Consider the following 21,388-nt stretch of genomic DNA (forward strand, 5'->3'; position numbering starts at 1 on the left):
CTCCCTCCCTCCCTCTCCCTCTCCCTCCCTCCCTCCCTCCCTCCCTCCCTCCCTCCCTCCCTCCCTCCCTCCCTCCCTCCCTCCCTCCCTCCCTCCCTCTCTCGATTCATTTTGAACAACGTTTCGGCTAAACACTATTACACATTCACATTGTGCATGTATTCGTAATATCAGAATGATGTTTTTGATGGCGTAAACAAAACTCTTCAAATTTTCATATTTTCAAGCTGAATAATCATCGAAAACTCTTCGAATTCTTGATTGATTGAATATTATGAACCCTGAATAACTAGTAATACAGTTAGAGATTGACTATGTTCGGTGATTCTCATCCACATAATAAACAGCTGCTGAATCAATACCTGTCTGCTTTATAGACCAGTTTCAGGTCACCACGCATACATCTAGTGACATTGAATGTTGTTATTCACCATTCTGTCAACTTGGTATGCGGCTAAAAAACGAAAATGATTCCATTTCTGGTCACAGTCATTACTGAAAAACAACCTACACATGGATAGTTGTGATATATCAATATCTATCTCCCATTTATAGAATATTTTTTGGCTTTTAATGTTTCTAATTGTTAAATGTTTCATGAATGGAATTATTGTGATATTTTTACTACGAGTATTTTAAAAGATCCCATCACAGACATTAGATAATATTTATAATAAAAGCTGATTGAAATGTGTAAAATACCTCTACCATTTTGTGTCTTTGTATAATTATAAATCAAAAACATTATCGTTCGCCTTGCACACCTGATAAGGTACATGGGATTGCAAGCACTTCTTATGTGAGATCATGTTTAAAAACATGTTAGTTTTATGTAATTTATGTGTAAAACCTGCTTTAGATTAGTAGCTGGACCCAGTTCTGCAGTTCTGTGTTAAGACTTGACTCAAAGAGTTAACTCATCGAAAATGAACTAATCTTAACTCAGGAGTTTACTCTAGCTCGCAACTGTGGAACCGGGTTCATATCGTTAAGAAAGAAGCTCCTAATTGGAGGCTGGTTAGAATATACAAGGCCCTACACCAAGCTGCTTATAGCATTTCAGAATCATCTTCAATGTTCTTACTTGTGTTAGCACTTAATACATCAGCAGCTATCTTAAAAACCAATGACTATATAGTTTAACATGAAAAGATTAAATTACAAAATTTATGAGAATATTCGAAATAGTTGACCAATATTGAGTAAGTAGTGATGTAATGTAGATGATATATAGAATACTTGTCGAATTTTACTTGGCGACATATTTTGATTTCTAAAGAAGAGGTGTTATTATATAGTTAACTTCAAATATAAGATCACTTCATCTATGCAAGTGTTGTGCAGTATATAGAAAAAAATAATATAATAATTTTACATCATCAAATTTTAATTCTTCAACAAAAAAAACATAATAATTTAGTAATAAGTAGACTAATGCATGTATTCTAACTAGAAGATCTCAATCGCTACTCGGTGTAGAATCATTACCTATCTATCTGTGTTTTCTGTGTGTTTCGAATGTAACAATGGAATCGGTTAGAATTTATACACGTTGTTAGGCGTAAACTCTCCGATAGAAACAAGTATCCGAAATGACTAATCCAGGACTTCTTAAAGATCCGCTCTGATTAAAGAGGATTGACTAAAGTAGTGAGTTTCTATCTTTTACGAGTTTAAACATGTTGCGACTCATTCGCCATCTATCGGATTTCGTTACAGTCACAACAAAGCAGCGCTGTATATTTGTGTCTAGAGCTTCGTATTGTGATAAACTTCGCCAAATTAATATAATTTCTCATTGTTTGAATTATTGTATTTATTGTATACTATGATGTAGTGTTTATTATGTATAGAATTTACACTAAATGTCAATTATAAGTGCATTTTGCCTCATATGGTGAAATTGAGGGCTGACCCGAGTTGACATGACTGATCCTTGAACTATAGGCCTACTGTCTTGTAAATAGTTTATCAACCCGTGTGTGATATTTTGTAGATATGTGAATAAATTATCGTTAACGGCTAACTGTTCCTTTTTGGTATTTTTCTCTTGGCTTTTAATTTAGTGATGAAAAATCAAGCTGTTTTTGAACTTATCGCGTCGAGGGATCCCCGGGATATCCCACCCAGGTCCAGCTGGTAGTGCGCACTTCTATCCTCAGGCAATACAAACCATGGTTGGTCACCACGGTTAAATGGTCACAACACTGATCAGACAAAGACCCTACTGTATTTCGACACGTTTGGTGCATTGCCATTGGTGTAGTGGTTAGTACGGCTGGCTCACATGTGGTCGTTCCGAGGTTCGAGACCTGACCGAAGCCGTCGAGCCAGTATTGTTAATCTTTGCAGCGAAGATTTTTCTCTTTTTCGTTGAGCTTTTTTCCTTTTGGTGAAGAAGAGCACACTCACTTCTCTTTTTGGGAAGGCTGCAATCATCAAAAACGTCGGACGCTGCTATTAAAATTTTAAAGCTGAACTCATATATCAGCTGATTTTGAATTCTTGTACAAAATATCAGAAAGTTGTTTACTATAATTTTTGCAGCGATCGATTGAAAAGTACGTAGAATTGTGACACAGTCATTATTGTTTATAGCATGCGGTAACTGGGTCATTGCAGACCGAGTCAACTGGAGGTTAGTTGCAGTATTTTAATCGACACCGGGCATCAATATCTAAATCGTACAAAGGGCACAGAGGCACTCGGGATTTGCTAAAGGTGAAAATCGGGGCAAAATTTTCAACAACTGACATTTTCGATCGATGAGAACCGGTTTTGAATAAGTTTATTTTATTTATATATACATATTTTAATTTTTGACAAATTTGATCGATAAGTTCAAACGTAGGTCTCATCTATAAATGATTAGCAAATTACTATCTAATTCCCATTGTGTTTAGTAGGTGTGTATATTTTTAGTTCCGACGCACGTGAAGGGTTTATTATAATGGTTAGAATTTTTTAACTATCAATAAACAAATATAAAGCAGATAGTTTTTTTGCTTGTTAACAACACTGCAGTCTCGCCATGCGCGCTATAACCTACTAAAAAAGATCTATCTATATTGGATGAACAAAACAACAAAATTGTTTTTTATCAATGCTATTATAGATGCTAAATTGGGGGAAGATGGGATACACCGGAACAGTAGGTTATTATGACGTGGCATACGCCCTGCACTCCCTTTTAGTCATAAAAAGACATGTTTAATTTGCGTGCGAGCGTAAACCTTGATATTTTTAGAACAGCTTGTACCGCCTCGGTCATGTCCAGGTCACGAAGCATCGCGTACTTTTTTGCGTAGGCGAGAGATGTTCCGTACTTTTAATTATGTACGTGCTTATGATAAACATAATTTATGTATGAAGGATGAGATACTGTGGATGAATATATGCGTTTTTATTTTGAAATATTTTATCAACAATAACCGAATTTTGATTGCGTAATATTGCTAGGAATTTTTATTCGTCTAGCAGTACTGAAAATCGATAGTGCGCTTCGCTGTTGCGCTATGCGTCAACACTACCATCGCATTCTCCAACGCGTTATTTGTTAAATACGTGAGCAGCCACGCACTCGAAAACTTGTAATTCGAACATTTTCACCTTTCTGAAATATTAAATAGTCTTAGCGCGAGGCTGAGTTATGGGAAAATCGTGAAAATTACGCAAAACCTACTAGCAGACTTCTCCACTTATCAGCCAATCACGAGCGAGTATTATTGTTCTAGGTCAAGGCATTGATCGAAAATATGTCAGCGGTAGATATTGTGAAAAACAAGTCGCGCTTACCACCGCACGAGTAAAACCGGCAGGCTCCACTTATTCGATTCATTATTTTAAACGTAAAAGCTGAACCAGGACGTACATTACAGTGAACAGTTAGAAAACTGAAAATACTGAGTGGGAGATACAATAACACATGAGATACAGCAACTATTGTGGCTTAAATCAGCTGATTGTCCCGAACTAGTAGTACCACATTACCGCGCACACGCTGGGCTTGACGCCGAAAATTTGGCGCATGGCATCTCACTTCCAGGAAAGTTGGATGAATTTGTGATTTTGAATTTTTGTGAACTTATCGTTATTTAGAAGATGGAACCGGTTGCGACGATCGCCAATAACTCAGCTACTGGGAAAACCACCAGATCAAACTGTCTGGATATCGAGTCTTTAGGTATGTTATATAAATCAATCAATATGTCGAAAATCGCAAAAATAACAATTCACAAAATTTCCGCTATATAAGGTTCAGTTTCGTTTCACTTTTTTATCTTAGTAATAATTGGTTTTTGTTTATAATTTTGTGTTCTCGGAATTGATGTAATTTTGTCCACAGTAGTTCCTCTCACATCCTTATGTATTATTTATGCTCAAACAGGGATAGAACCTTCACGATTTTTGTGCAAATACTGAACTTTTTAACCATTCAGTTATTCCACTGGTCAAAGAACTTTTTTGTTTCAAATTTTTTTAAATAAAATGAATTATTTTTATCATTTAAAATGGACGCTACAAAAAGTTTTAGAGGCAATGGCTAAATGAAATCTAATAGATTTAGCATCTAATTTAATAAATGAATCTTTGAATTGTGGATATTTTATAGATAAATTCATAAAATCAATAATAAGGTAGTGTTAAATGATTTGATAAAGTCGAAACTTCTTTTTTTTCTAGAAATTCAGCTCTTAATTGGTGTACATTAAAAGTACCCCTCACTCAAACCGTCAGTCAACCAAATTTCATTCATCTTTTCCTCGTAAATTTTCCTTCAGCAAAAAAATGTGGGTGACCTACCTCTTCCGAATGATTGGGTCCGGGTGGGTGATTTGATGTTTTATAGAATCGCTATTGTCCCCGGGTTGTAAGTACATTAGAACCGGGTTCATGAACAGTGTGTCTCCTCAAACTACTAAATATAATCCAGTTTCTGGATAAAGGGAATCAAAAGATGAAGATGTCGTTGCCAAAAATAGGCCAGTTTGTCTTTAACCTACTTAATGAAAGTTACACTGACCCGAGGTCACAGGCTGCTGGTGGGCAGTGAATTTACTATAAACAGCATCTTGAATGAATTAGTGAGGTTTCTTTATGAATGGATTTGAGCAGTGGTCATTCAGTGCAAAATTCATTCATAAAAATATCCATCTGCGCAGCAGAAAATGACAGATTAAAATGAGATTTGAAGCTGATGACATATCGATATTCTGTATTATTGATTTTGATCTACTTTCTGTCAAAATGCACTATTTTATGAAATGTCTATCAGATATAGTCTGAGAAAGGAAGAATATGTTTGTGGATTAGGTAAAAAGATATATCCAGGAACTAGGGCTGCTGCTGCTGCTGCTGGCGCTGCTGCTAGTGTTTTGATGAGAGTGAATCCTTGTATCCTGTTAAGCTGTAACTGTTTCCTGGAAATAAAGTCTGTGACGAATAATTGGGTCAATAAGACTCTTTCAGGAGAGAAAAAACATCATCGTTCTCAGTGAGGTCATAGCCTGGTTACTGGCACTGTTATTAGTCATTCACACTCAACACATTCCATTTTATTACAACCTGATTTTGGTGAAGAGAGTATCAAGTGCACATTGAGCTCTTTCATTTTATCGGAACATTTTTTTTTAAATCAACAAAACATTATTTCAGTGCAGAAATGAATATATTAAGCGTTAATTCATATGTCTGACAAGAAGGAAGATCCAACAAGTTGACAGAGATAGTAAGGTTGGAGCTCTTGACTACTATCTCACTTCATGGATAGGCCCACCATCTTTGACATTAACCAAGCTTTTCCACTGCTCCCCTGTTAAAAAAGTCTTTCAGTAATAGTTATAGAAATAGAATTCAAATCAGTAGCTAATTTATTTGTGAATTGATAATACGCAAATATATAAGATTTACGTGTACATTCTATTTAGTAAATCACTTTGAAGTTGGAAAAATTTATTAAGATGCTTGTGATCTTTTCCCACAGATGAAAATCATTGAATATTCTTTTATTTCCTTGTGATTATAAACTGCGAAAGCATTGTGATAAGTTCGCTGATTTTAATTGGAGAGAAGTTCAACATTGAAGAAAAAGTTTGCTATAATTGGCAGCAACGGGTCATACAGAGTTAGATTTAATAATGAAAAAAAAATGCACGATGAAAAGTACATATGAGTTGATGACCTATGGGGAACTATATCAGAGATATATCAGATGTGTCTGGTTTATTGAAATAAAGACAAGTTCACCTCGATATTCTATTATTTGATGATAAAAAGTCTAGTAAGTTTATGAAGTGTATATATGCACAGTACAAGTGCTCGGAGATATCGGGTTAGACTAACCGCCTGGTCACATAGAGTTCATGACTGTATTACTGACAGTGGTCAGAGGTGATGTATACCTTCATAAAAAAGTACACACACTTACAGTGAGTCGGGTGGGCGCATGAAAAGAGAGTTCAGATATTTCTGAGAACTGGTTATTGTAAACACATGAAACAGAATCTATATAAGGTAATTTGTTTATGCGGCGAAACTAAATTAACCATTCAGCGGTCGATGAATCCTTCTTTTATTAAATCGCAGGGGCTTAAAAAAGGTTAAAATGCCACTTAAAAAAGACTCATTTATAAATGAATTATGAATTTATTGAAGATAAACATGAAAATGTCCTGTTTTCTCAGTAGAATCCTTGTGTGCTTGGAAACCATACCCTTCTTTTTTTCTCCTATTTTTCATGATAATACACTCTCACTTATAGACACTAAATACAAATACTTGATAAAGTTGGTCGATGATGAAATTTTGTCTTACTTCCCGGCGGTTTGTCTGAGTAGTCACTCTCCTGACTGGTATATTATTACTGGGTCAATTGGTGAATCAGAATTCAACTGGGGAATATAGGTGTCTCGGGATTAGAATAAATAGAACCTGAGGCAGGTGTTCAAATGGTTCTAAAATCAGTCCGTAAATGCTGGAGTAGTTTTTCTGTCATTAAAGCTGTCTAAAACTGTCCAAAAACCAGATACTCGCAACTGGGCTAGTGAACTAGACGATATATAAACAGTAAAATTGGCTATCGCTCAAATGACCAACTAACCTGACTGGTCAGTAAAGGTCAGTGACGGCTGTTTCGTCTATTAACCCAGTCTACAGATAAACATCTATAGATATTACAACAACTCTATTTGACCTTAGTTCATTCTGCACTGGACTGTAAAGTACATAGTAGTTACACACGTATATATAGCGCCGAGGTTTAATAGTACATCTATTCACAGTACCATCAGTGACCCCTGATAGAGAGAGGAGTCATGCCCTCTTTATTTATATCATTCTCAAATAAAACCGGTTGCTGTTTATTTGGTTTAAAGCCGCGCCCCTCTTCATTTCTCAAACTGGAAATTTTGTATTTTTGAAAATGAATTAGGTTTTCTAGTTGTTTTTTAAAGTCCTTCAATTACTTGATGATTTAGTTCTCATTTCTGTCTCTTTCTCCTTGGAAATCCTCCATTATAAGCAATGAAGGTGTGGGGGAGGGTGGAGGAGGAGGGGAGGTTCAGAACGTGTCTCCTCTAATGCTGATCATTAGAAATTGGATAATTATGCTGTGACATACTGCCACAGTTCTGTTGGCTAGTTTAATTATCAATGGGTCAGTGCTGTTAGATTTAATGGTCAAGAGGTCAATGATATGTTGTACTGGCTTGAATGACCACAGACCATATTTCCGCAATTTTGCTCCAAATAAGTATGAGTTCGTAGTAATAACTAGTTCAATAGATCTGGGTAGAATTTGAAAATAATTTTTGAATTAAAAAAGAAATTTATCAGTGCAGTTTCAAAGAAAAAAGATCAAATGAATCTTCAGTCGTAGATAGAGTTGTATTCAAGACCTTGTTCCACAGTCCTTGGTTTTAAATTTGACTTTAAATGTTTTAAAGATAATAAAATCTTCACCAAAAACCGTGGAACTGAGTCCCGAACGAGTTTTATTGCGGTTAATTCAAATGCGTCTGTGGTACCTTGAGAGAAGACAAATACACTGTTGAATATATTGCCAGTATGTTATATTTCTCGGGCATTAGGGCACTCAGTTGTGGGTCTGGTTGCCAGTCGACCACTCGCCCACATTATCTGATAGTTGAATGAGTTCACATCACAAGAGACCTCCTCCGATAAATAGTATGTTTCAACTCTAGCAAAGTTCATCCGTTTGTGTATATCAGTTTCCAAGGTAACGACCAGTGTAAAAACTGGTTAGATTGAATATAGATAGATAGAGCTTGAGATCGAAGCTTTAGCGCGATCGATATACAGTGACTCAACCGAAAGGCAACTTGGAGGTCATGGCTTCCATTTCTGTCAATGAGATTATTATTTATAGCAGTAATAACCCAGTATAACTACAGATCACCTAAATCTCTTCTATTTAGACTCGGTAGTTACAGAGTTCATCTTTAAGTCTTATAGAATGACCCGGTGAAGGTTGTTTCTGCTTATGTAACGCTATGTTTTTGTTTGTTTGTGCCTTGCATTAAAGGAAGCATTGATTTTCAGGGCCATATTTTAGCTGAACCTTGTTGTTTCTAAATGAGAGAGAGAATGTGTGGGAGAGAGGGAGAGAGTGAGTGACCCGGTGAAATTATTGTATATTATGATCTAGATATTGGATAGTGATATTCAATGTTTGAAACATGATCTACATTTTGAAATATGACAGTCAGATGTTATCACTGTTACCTTCAAGGTCTCACCTGAAGTTACTGTAAAAGTCAGTTCAGCTTTAATGCTGCATTCTGCATGAGTCGCAGTACGCATTGACTCTTCTGAACCAGTAAATACCCAATCACTTCTTGGAAAGGTTGTATTCAATAGTAGCAGCAGCAGCAGCAGCAGCATCCAACAGCAGAGCTGCATTCTTGCTGTCTCAATACAGTTATTTTCCCATCGCTATATAGGCCTACTTTAATCAATTATTGAATTAAATAAGTCATTTTCATTCCAAACAGATTTAAGCTTTGTTCATCATACTTTGTCATCTTCATCATCATTGTTTTAACCAATTTTCTAAAACTCAAATTCTACGAGGAGGAACTGTTGTGCTCATTTCTAGACAAATTGCAAGTGCACAAACCATTACAGAGAGTTGAACTAATTTTGACTCCAAAATTATTTTTATCCTGCAATGTGGCAGATGTAAAAGCCCCTCTACTACGATGATAATCCATAGTTTAATCATTCATTCGGTATGAATTATTTAACTCCTCACTTGCCCGATTGACTTCTCTGTGACCTCACCGCGAGGGAACTGTTGTTTTCTATAGTAGTATATTTTTATGTTTGTCAACCCACACACACACTCTGCTGTGTCGTGATGTGGCAATGAACGCGTCTCTGAGGAGTGATTGCGAGGTGACTGGGTCAAAAAACATGTTTTCTCTCATTTGTTCTAAAAGAAACTCAGAATGTTTATTTCTGCCGATGATTAAATGAACAGTTTATTAACGATGATGTGTGAATTGTGTAGGCGGCGGGGGGGGGGGGGGATATCTTTCCTTATCTATAAAAAGTCAAAGTCATCAGGGAATTCAAATTTGGGGAGCGATAGGGAGTTCTTGGTGTTACACTTATCACAGTGATGAAAAAAATTTATACAAAATGTCAGCTATATTAGTGCGTGGACTGTTCATACATATGTTAATTATTCAGTAAACATCTGGTTACGAGAATTGAGTTTCTAATAGTGCAACTGATTTTTAATCATCTGTCGTTCGGATGACAAATGATCATCATAATATACCAACTTACTGCACATTTATTTGGTTATAGAAGAAAAGTTGATGAAAGTAATTGGAACAGAAGTAAACTAGTGTAATTGTCATTGATTAGCTTATTAATGAAGTTATGATCAAAAGTCGAAGGAAGTCTCATGTGCAGCCGGAAGGTATATCGCTGTCATGCATGGTTTTGTTTTAGTATTTGTTGGTCGTGTTCGGGTAATGAAGTTAATAATAATGAAACAGTAGGTTGGTCTAGTGTTGTTATACACATCCTGTCCTGAACTATCTATATTAATTAGTTAAATATGATTATTTTTGTATAATACGCCATCAGCTATATCAGCAATTAGTTCTAATGGGATTTCATATCTCTTTTCATCTATCTATTGATGAAACTTCTTCTCTTGTACTCTAGTAATGGTTGATCAGAGACATTCTCATTCTCTTCCCTTCACCGTCAATTATCTTAAAACTTACATGTTTCGTATACAGTTTGTTTAATGGATTGTGTTCGGTTTCGATGTGTTTTTTAACGCAGATTATCGTCACAATCCCGAGTCTCGCGCCGAAGTCTGGTGAAATCGCCGTCGGCGTTTTGAAGCAAATCGATGAAAATTGCGAGTACGAAACTTAGAAATTCTCGCGACAAAAGCGCTACTTGACAAAGCGACAAATTGTAGATCTCTGAATTGTTACTTCATTCACCAGTTTTTCAGTAAAGTTCACGTTAACTAATCGACAATCCACGAAAACATGAGTCTGGGATCATAGTAATTTAGCAATAGCTTCATCGTGTACATTGTGCCTTTAGGCGTTGGGTCCTTAGTTTAGTTTATAAGGTTGTTATAGATGAGAAAAAGGAGGTGATTTTATCATCATTGATTGACATCGGTATCAATTATTCGTGATGTCATTACATAACGGATAAGCTGATTGGTCAGACAAACTTCACGCGACTTGTTTCTTCCCAATTTTAAAGTTTGGTCGACTTTTCTCGGAGCGTCATTTCGAGTTTATCTCTCTTTCTCTCTCTCTCTCTGAACGTGCGGATTTCTTGAAGAATTTTGTTTCTTGATCATTTGAAATCATGTTTGGAGAAAATGATATCATCGAGGAATACATACTATCATTACCTGAGTTTGATATTAGGAATCAACTTTCTAACGCGATGGAAATTTGTTCATACGATGGCTATTCATTAACCAAAAAAGTGATTGGTAAATATTCTATCAATGTCGTTGGAATGAATTGAGAATTTTTTAGTTGTAAATAGAATTTTTGATAGAATTGAAGATGCAGTTCTCCAGCTGGGGCCGGTTCCATAGTCAAGACTGAAGACCAAAAGTGGTCTTAAATCTTTAGACTGGTCCTAAGTTGTTAGATTAGCTATAGAACGAAGTTGGTCTAAGAACGGTTTCAAGTCTAAGCCCTAACTATGGAACTGGCCCCAGATTTGACTCTAGAGATGAAATAAGTTCATTTTGAGGATGAAATCTTGTAATATGTGGAACTGGCTCCTTTCCGTGACTGTATTAATGGTTTAGTCATTTTGTAATAGACTATCATTCTCTTGTTGCTCTGATTGAAAAGTCAGTTTGTTTTTTCTGTTGTTTGTACAGAGTTTGATGGTGATACAGTACTGTGTAGAGTATGCGGAGATAAAGCAAGTGGATTTCATTATGGCGTTCACGCTTGTGAAGGATGTAAGGTATGAACATACTTTTTCACCGACGGTATTTATGAAATATTCATGAGAATCACCTCGATTTTGACATAATTTTAGCATATAAATCATTATTACGTACTCGATGTACCCAGATTTATAAACTGTCATTTTATATGTATATTTTATTCATGTATTTTAATCAGGAATTAGGCCTTATTATTATCAATGTCATATCAACTTTATAATTCTTGAAATCGATTTGTTTCGAACATTTTTTAATTTCAAATTATGACAGTAGAACTTGATCCCGGTTTAGATTTGAATCTCGTGGTAAAATTGGTTCATTTCCAATGTTTCTACCCTATTAAACTTTTAACCGTGGAACTGGATCCTTACAATTTAACATTGAATCCTTTTTTATGAGAAAATAAGGAATGATTTTGTATGTTGACTTAAATTCGTGTGATCAGTGAAATGATTTTTTGAAGTTTGATTTTTATACTTGTTCTTGATTAATTGCAGGGATTTTTTCGGAGGAGCATCCAACAGAAAATACAATATCGGCCGTGTCTGAAAAATCAGCAGTGCAACATAATGAGAGTCAATAGAAATAGGTGTCAATATTGCAGGTATGTGTCTGAGCACCTCGCGCATTCCTCGTGTGTTCCTCATTCATCTTCAGATTAACCTATTTATAAAACACATATGTAGGTGAATGCTTTGTTTATATGTCAGCCGGTGAACGGCGAACATAACTAAAAAAAAAAACCCAGTAGACTTATTTCCTGGAACTTTGAATCCAGGTCTATCAACATTAGAAAAAAAACAGACATTAAAGAGTAGTTCTAGAAGAATATGCACTGAAAACTAGATACTGAATTCTCTGTAACCTATCTACTGCTTATGATTATTATTATGTCAGTTAATCTTGCATTTTTAGATTGAAGAAGTGTGTTGCTGTTGGCATGTCTCGAGATGGTAAGTTCCTCATTTTTTATTTTTAGTATTCTTGCTTGTTTCTTGAATAGATTCTACTAGAAGTCATCAATCATCAGGTTCTTAAATTAAGCAGAACAAGCATCACAAGTAAACGTTATAGATATTAAATATAGTTGTTATTATAAATGACGTGGGTAATACTGTTTGAAAATATACCGTTCGAATTAACTCAGGGACATTGTTATCTAAAAATACCAACAAATAAAATCACGCGATTGATGAAATATCTCGTTTATTTTCTTACAGTTTCAGAATTTTGCACCAATCCCATCATCGCAGTGACAGTAAACGATGAACTTTCTAAATTATATGACCTTTCGTAACAGTTCGTTCGTAGTTTTAGAAATAATATTAATTTCTGTCATTGTGATGATAGGCTTCAGTAAAAAACCTGACATTGTAAGAATTTTGGGATTTTGATCTTATCAATAAACTGAGGTAACCCTCGGTCTAGACGATCAAAGCTTGAATTCTCGTTCTTTATTTATAGCTGTTAGATTTGGACGAGTTCCCAAAAAAGAAAAGGCCAAGATTTTGGAACAGATGCAGAAAGTGAATATGAATTCGCAGTTTAATTATCTGGGCGCGATTTTACAGAACGAAACTCACGTCATTCAACAGACGATTAAAGCTCATCTTCAAACGTGCGAATTTACGCAAGATCGATTCGAAAGATTTCAGAAAAAATCCTGGCAAAAACCGGAATTCATCGACTGTTCGGCTCAAAGGGTGAGTTATCAGTTTTACATTCGAAAACCCGCGAATAGAAGTAGAACAGCAGCTAGCATACATAGTTCTAACATCAGAGGCAGATTTAGAAAAAAAGATTAACACCCTCAACCCGCTAAGCGCCACACAGGGCATTATAAGCAAGTTCGATGTTTCTTTTTCCCAATGGGGAGAGACCAGAGAAGAACCTTTGACCAAGAAACTCTGTCACCACCAGGGTTTGAACCCATAAACCCTGGATTGACGAGATCAGTTACTGGCGGCTTAACCCACTCAGCCACTGCTCCGCTCCAGAGGCGGATCTAGCAAGAAGAGGTCTTAGATTAAAGGAAGGCCATTCTTCGGATAAAGCAGCCATGGTAAAGGTGTGGTTCCACGAGAATACTTCTGCACATCTTCACATCATTCTCGTATTCTGCCGCTGCTCTTCTGATTACCGGGTTTATTATTCTATTGCTATTAGTCTAATACAATCTATTCACAGTGAAAATCGCTGGAACCAGTTTGTGGTTTTAACGGTGAAACTGGATCCAATCGTGAACCTTTCCCGCTAATCCTTCATATAAATTCATTTTCGATATTGTTATTTTCTTCAATCATACGAATATCCGGGATCACAGCGCGAATACATGGAAATACATTTTTTACCCGAGTCATCGACCTTGGAACACTAACCCAATAACAGTCCCTTCGAGCTAACCTATATTTGTCTTGAATGGTATAAATATACAGATGGCGTCATAAACCATTTGCGGGGAGCATATCGCGATGTAATATCGGTATACTGAATCGTTTCAGCCTTAGTAGAATTACGATCACAGACCACATAGAAACATTCACCTCTATGAACTTGTTATTCTATGGTGTTATAGATCTATGAATTATTGATACTTTGTCATTTAAAATACGTCGTTTAAATATACGTTTTGAGGGATGCCCTCATTGTATGTCAGTGCGGAGAACCAGTTATTGTTAGTTCTGTAGATCTAGTTCATGTAATCTATTTTTGTGTCTAGCTTATGTAATGTTGATCTGAATTTTTTCATCCCTTTATGACATATTTTTCGATAATAGAAATGTAAATATCTCTGCATACAATGCAGGTAGCTTTTGACATTTTCAAAACTAGCACACGTTATGCTAGAATTTGGCGATTACCCAATGCATTATTAAAACGCGCTAATTTTTTTGCGGCTTTTTATTTGTACTGTAATAAATTAGCTTTGAAAATTAACAGACTCATCCGTGTCTAGACATGTGATCAAATATAATCAAATTATGCATGTATACAAACCATGCTACTTTCTGCTGTTATTAAAGAACAATATTCTAATGTATTTTCTAGGCATGTCCACTAAACCCGACCCCAGGTGTCGAACAAGTTGGTCAGAAATGGGAAGATTTCTCCGATAATTTCACCCCAGCTATTCAACGCGTGGTCGATTTCGCTAAAGGAATACCAGGATTTCAGGTTCTCAATCAGGAAGACCAGGTCGTGTTATTAAAGGTAAACATATATCATCATTCAGTATTGTACCGGACGAATTGAAAAACCATGTCGTTTCAAACTGAGCGAATAAAAAGAAACCGTAAAAACCAGACATAAGTCAGTCTATCATTCCATCCAGGCATCTGTTAATATAGCAGATTTAAGTACATAAAAATCTCAGCATATCCCCGCTGAACTACATACACCTGTCACTTTTGAGCTGTTGACAAATTGTTTCGTGGCGACTTTTTCAGGCTGGAACTTTTGAAGTGCTCCTCTTGAGGTTGGCTTGTCTTTTTGATGCGCAGACAAATACCATGTTATTTACCAATGGAAAACTGTATAAAAGACCTTCAACTGTAAGTAACTCGAATGTCAGAGGATTAAAATCGTTAAAATAGAAAATTAAAAGACACAATCTTTCGAATTCTCTCTAGATAAAGTGATGTCAGATTTTAATTCAATTACCTATTTTCCACGTTAAAGTGTGGTTTGATCTGCAGTTATTACTGCTGAATTCAGCTCTGTTTAATTCGTTAAGTTCGGTCGATGTGAAAGCATAATTTTCCATATGAAAATGATGTATAATTTGTGTTAATTGCAGGTAAGCGGAAACGCCGGATTTTTACAGGAATCAATGTTTGATTTCGCTGAACGACTGAACGAACTGAAATTAACTGATGAAGAAATCGCATTATTCTCAGCGATCGTTATCATTGCTGCTGGTAATTATTAACTATTCATCTATTGAATTCCTTCAGTCGCATCTTATTTGTCGACTGAAACATTAGGAGATTTTGTGATTATTTAATCCCACACTTAGAATGACAGGGGGTTACTGGGGTGACTAGTAACCCCCCATTTGGCTGATAGTGCCCTTTTTCTGTGATGTACTTATTTGATTTAAACCCCTTTATTTCTTCGCCTTGAAACCATGAAAGGGCACTTCCACATATACATAGGGCACCTCTTTCACCAGGCCTTTTCATTGACGCAAAAGGGCAGTTTCCATGCATAAGATCGAACCAAAAAGCGCCCTTTTTATGTCAAATAACCCCCACTCTCAAAATCCTGCCTACGGGCCTGATTGAGATGAGCTTCCTTGAGTTTGTAGTTTATTGAACTCAATGAAAGGAAACATTTTGGACTTTTGTATCATCGTCACAAACTCTTGTCTGTTTCATTTATGGTTGTATTGCTGATTATTTTTATAGATCGTCCCGGTCTGAGAAATTTAGAACATGTCGAACGTATTCAAGCTAAATTAACACAAGGCCTGCAACAAATGATGCTGATCAATCATCCAGATGATGCTGGTAAGAGTTCAGAATATTTCATAATTCAGATCAATTGAATCAGTGCAAGTATTGTTGCTCATTATTTGGTTGTTGTTGTTGTTTTTATAGCTTTGTTTGGAAAGTTGTTGATGAAAATCCCAGATCTACGCACATTGAATACTCTTCATTCTGAGAAATTATTAGGTAAGTAATGACAAATGTTAAATCACACGAGATCCATTATTTGAACAACTACTTGATCTAATCCTGATCGAATCCAGTCTTACAAGCATCACATATACTTGTACAACTTGTTCTTTATTTGAATGAATTTGATGATTTTTTCAGGAATGAAAATGGCCCCACCCCATCATCTAAAATCGAGTAATCTGACGACGGTGATTGATAAAGATGAAAATAATGGTGATGACAAAAGGTAAAATACTTTGTAACTTCTTAATGTAAATATAACTCGACCCGGTGCAACATGTTTCTAGGTTTGGAAAATCTTTAGAAATGAATTCAATACCTTGTTAAACAATTATTAATAAACCCTAACCTGAAGAACTTGGTCCTGATGAATCTAAAAGATCTGGTTTATTTATTGCAAGTTGAATTATTTTTTTCAGTTCACCCGTTACAGAGGACGAATATGTTTCTAAGGACAATAATGCGAACGGTTTTATCCCGAACGTACCGCAATACATTCCTCATAATTCAAATGGTGCTGAAAATGGTTCGATGACCTGTGGTCAGTTACGGATCCGATGCCCGGTGTCCGAAATCCATGACAAACAAGAAGAGAATACCGAGAGCTCGATTGAAAGAAAACCGGTTTCGCCTTCGCAAAATAGAATAACGACTGTCGCACAGCTCAATAACGATTCACAGTTGTTACAATATCATTTAGAGAAAGCAAAGAAAGAGTTGATGATGTCCGAACAGAAGAACGGAAGATCGAATAAAAATAGTCATCAAATCATGGAGAAAATGATGACGACTTCGTCCACGCAACATATCAACGGGTCGATTCATTATAGCAGCGACGAGAAGTGTCGTAAACGTCCAGCAGATGGCAGCAGCGGTAATCCGTTTGAATCGTTGGTAAAGATCGCTCGTCATTCACGGGAATCCCCGGAATTAGTACCGTCTCCTCCGCCTTATAAATCGACACCGGTAACTAACGGCGATTATATCAATCATCACCATCATTTCAATAATTACTCGACGGGTCGGGCGCGAGCGAGTTCCTTCGGGGAACGATCCAGTTTGTGTAGCGGAACTTTATCGACTCGCAGCTCGCCGGCTTTGAACGAAGAATTCCAACTGAGTCCGAACCATTCGCCGCAAAACGATCAGTCGAGATACGCGTGTTCGACGAGAGACGATCAATCGTCGTGGCCGAAAGAAACAAATGATTTCAGGCGATGGGCGACGGAAATGTTTCAGAAAGCGTTCTATAACCAGAGACACTTCGACGTCGAACGACAAGAGGCGCTGAACTTTACACGCGCGACCGAAAACAAAACATCGAATAGCAGCGAATTAGAGAATATTCAACAGCGATACAGATCGGTGATGTTTCATCTGCAGTCACCGGTGAAAAATACAGAAACCGTCGTCAATAAAGGATTGATTCACGCTAACGCCGTATCAAACCTTAAAGATAAACTATTGCGTAAAGGCGTCGATATCAATTCGAAATCAAACTCTATTCACGATGATAGATTCAGCACAATGAGACGCATTCTTACGAACGGGTTTGCAGCAAATCCGGCCCCTACTGCATCGACAGCGGGGTATTCCCCGGGAGTCACTGCAGGGTACACTCCGGGAGTCACTGCGGGGTATTCCCCGGGAGTCACCGCAGGGTACACTCCGGGAGTCACCGCAGGGTATTCTTCGGGAGTCACTGCGGGGTATTCCCCGGGAGTCACTACTGCAGGGTACACGCCTGGTAGCGTTATTCTACCTAATCATAACTTCCGAACAGCGATGAACAATGTTTACACCTCTGACGCTCGTCCATCGTCTTATATTCATCCTTCCGTTTACGGTCAATATAATCTGACAAAAATTCATCAACAGCAGATACCAAAACAACCAGTAGTTAGTCCGCTTCCCGGTCCAGTGAAAGAGTCCACTCGAATCTCACTATCACCTGAACGAAATCATTCACCAAGCAATACTAGGTAAGATTCAAGATTTTTTTACTAGATTATTATTATTATTATACAAGCGACTGGCGCATAGTAAATTGAATTGGAAATACGAATTGAGACTCAAAATTGAGATGACTTCGGTAATGTGACGACTTATCAAATGACTGATTAAGTTTCATTATTAACAGGTTATAAATTATATTTATTCATGTATATTTTCAGGACTCCGAGTCCAGTTGTCGCCGATAGCAAAAAGTTTACTACTACAGAAGAACCTTTGAATCTCACTAAAAAGGAAACTACGCCATCAACTGAAATCATTACTGAAATAAAGACAGAGCTTGAAGAGGAAAATGCAAAGTAGAGATTATTTAGATAGTAACTTTTTAGAAAACTGAAATATCATTGTACATTTGATGTATGAAGTTGACTATCGTAGATGATCAGAGGTTGGAATAGTCGTGGATTGAATACACCCATCTTTAAAGAAACCATATATGATTGGCTGAAACATAAGTAATAGCCTGTTATTACGAGATCGATAAAGAATTGTGCCGTTAAACAGTAAAACTTTGAAGGTTCGTACTCATTCACGATGCCTGGGGCTTCAACTTCTAAAACTAAATAGTTGTCATCATTAACTCCCTGTTTTCTGTCTACTGCTAGTCATATATGTTATATATATATTATATATAAATGTATCTATTTAATGATTACAATTTGTACATGAATAATAATAGTTGTTACATTTTACATACGACAGAACCACTTGAAATATACTGAGTAGTATAATTTTCTCTATTGCACCTTTGTACATTTATTTCATGGGTATATTCATAGGTATGAAATTATACCCTTTGTCAACAAAACCATCTTTGAACCTTGAATTTTGAAAAAATCGTAGAAATTCCTAACAAACAGTTCTGTTGATCTGTTGCATTAGGCAAGTTTCGATTGAACGTTTTGCGGTTTAGTAATAGCAATCCGGATTACTAACTCTCTACCCCCGCTTCTATCGGGTTTACAGATTACAAACTCTCTACCGGCCGCTTCTATCGGGTTTACAGATTATGCTATTCTGGAATAGTTAGAGTGTATTTTGGTTGAAACAGAGGCATCAGATGAGAATTCGGGAGTCAGTAGAGACCAATTAACACCTGCCTAACACTTGAAGAAATGTATTGAATTGATTGATGTTTATGTGATGTTTTTATTAATTGTGGTCTCAAACACATAATTCTAGTTAAACATTGTCTATGACTTCTGTCCATGAATTTTGTTCTATGTCTTTCTATAATTGTCTCGGAAAACCAAAATGTGCTACTTCAAATGTGTCATAAAATATGTACATTTATAAAACTTTTTTCTGGTGAATGCTCAGCCTTCTCGGAATTTTTAACTCCAGTAAATGTAGCGAATAAGTATGAAATAATGATGTGTTACTCGTCAATGTACTGCGGTGAAATAATTTGTTGCTATGGTTATAATTGTTGTGATTAAATTAAAGTAGTTTATCATAAATTGCTCATACCGGTAAGATTGATCCCATTGATCCCACGAGAAAGAGATAAACAGTCTGAGGCCAGTTGTTCAAAAGATGTTTAATAAAGTAAACCAGCAGTGGATAACCGATATAGTGACAATTGAAACTGCCTTGTTATAAGATGGTCAATTTTAACCACCTTTTGAGCAACTGCTCTTTGTGTATTGAATTATATTTCAAGTTTGTTTATTAAAATTTATTATGAATATAGAACGCTAGGATAAGTTGTTACGATCGCTATGAAGGTTCAATACTTAATTAGTATTTTACATTAATCATACTCGCTGATGTGATGTAGTCTGGTATTAGTAGTATATATAAGTCTGTATGGTTCTGATCAGATTTGTACATGACATCGATTTACAATGCTCCCGCAAAATTCTTGTTATGATTATTTCTTTCCTTTTTCGGTAGTTTTAGATCGATGAAACCTTCTCGAGTTGAAGAAAGAAATCTGTGACATTTTCATCTTTAGATTGATATTATTGTGTACGATATTTGTGTATTTATTCATTTGGAATCTTTTTCCGATTAGTAATTTATAATTTAATTAGCAGATACTCAATAGAATCTCGGGAAACATTACGTTTGTATTGTCTTCCGGGATTTAATGAATATTTCTTAAACCATTTTAAATGGTAAAACTGTAAGTGAAACTTACATCGAACTAGATAGAATGTTCTAATTGTGTAAAACTTCATGAAAAAGAAAATTCGAAGAAACTAATAATTTATTGGATCTAGTTCCTAGATCTAGTTTGGATCTAGTTGTTTTGGATTGAGATATAACGTAACCAGGAACCGGGGAACTGGATCCCGATTTTCTGATTTTAAGGACACAAATGCTCTCCGAAATATTGTGTAAAATGATTTTAATAATCTATTAGAAAATGTAGTAAAAATTATTCACAAAATGATATAAAAAGATGTGCCATTACCCGTCAAAGTAACCCGTCTATATGTTATATAACTGTGAGGCAAATGAAGGTCATTTATATTGTTATTGATTATTTATTGTAAAACGAATTGTACCCAGATTTCTCTTCAATGTGCTATTAGATATCATGTAATATTTATAAATATTTTGGGCGGTTTGAATCACGTCTCTGTTCGTTCACCTATTGAAAATTATTATTATTATTATTATTATTATTATTATTATTATAAACAATATTCGGTATTTAACATTATTCTGATTATTTATTTGTTCAGTTTCAATTTTTTGAGCATTTTACACGAATAAAGATGCTATAAAATTGAAATTTAATCTTGTATATTTTTGTGCTATTGGAGTGTTATCGTCATTAGTGGAAATAGAGGCCCCGTGCAGAAAGATCAAATATTCCAATCTTGTGAAAGTGGAAAAATTCTTTCATCTAAGTAACATCGGTGTACTCTGCTTGATGCGTTGCCAATATTCGACCAGTTTCATTGATTTAGGGTAAAAAGACCAAAAATCGAAAAAAAGTAAAATCGAACCGTTTCTTAAAGAAACCAAATTCTTAAGATGGACTTTCCGAAATTCACATGACGCCAAACAGACATTGTATCCTCGATGAAATGAGCTTCATAAAAGAGAGCAGGTTCGCGGTGTCCTCGGGCTCTGCCTCTCCACCAGAACATCAATAATTCAGTAGAACTCTACAAGATTACATCACAATACCAGTTGTAACTTTGATGTAGATGACATTACAAATATTACGGTGTATTTATTTTGAATCTGTTGCTCTTCGTTGGTTTAA

The 21,388-nt window shown here is 36.0% G+C and overlaps 1 protein-coding gene across 2 annotated transcripts; it reads left to right on the plus strand.

Annotated features, from left to right (window-relative positions):
- Positions 1-3,806: 3,806 nt before the first annotated feature.
- LOC141908209 (uncharacterized) lies at positions 3,807-20,760 on the plus strand. 2 transcript variants are annotated; one of them, XM_074798130.1, is made up of 13 exons: positions 3,807-4,183; positions 11,402-11,490; positions 11,971-12,077; positions 12,389-12,426; positions 12,938-13,176; positions 14,522-14,683; positions 14,920-15,024; positions 15,270-15,390; positions 15,880-15,981; positions 16,072-16,146; positions 16,291-16,378; positions 16,572-18,134; positions 18,327-20,760. In XM_074798130.1, the coding sequence occupies exons 1-13, from the start codon at positions 4,102-4,104 to the stop codon at positions 18,466-18,468; spliced, it is 2,913 nt and encodes a 970-aa protein (XP_074654231.1). In that variant the 5' UTR covers positions 3,807-4,101; the 3' UTR covers positions 18,469-20,760. The 2 variants fall into 2 exon arrangements, with proteins under 2 accessions (XP_074654231.1, XP_074654240.1); XM_074798139.1 differs by lacking the exon at positions 3,807-4,183 and adding an exon at positions 10,944-10,999.
- Positions 20,761-21,388: the final 628 nt, after the last annotated feature.

The sequence above is a fragment of the Tubulanus polymorphus genome, chromosome 1 (genome assembly GCF_964204645.1).
Source record: "Tubulanus polymorphus chromosome 1, tnTubPoly1.2, whole genome shotgun sequence".
Taxonomy (NCBI): Eukaryota; Metazoa; Nemertea; class Palaeonemertea; order Tubulaniformes; family Tubulanidae; genus Tubulanus; species Tubulanus polymorphus.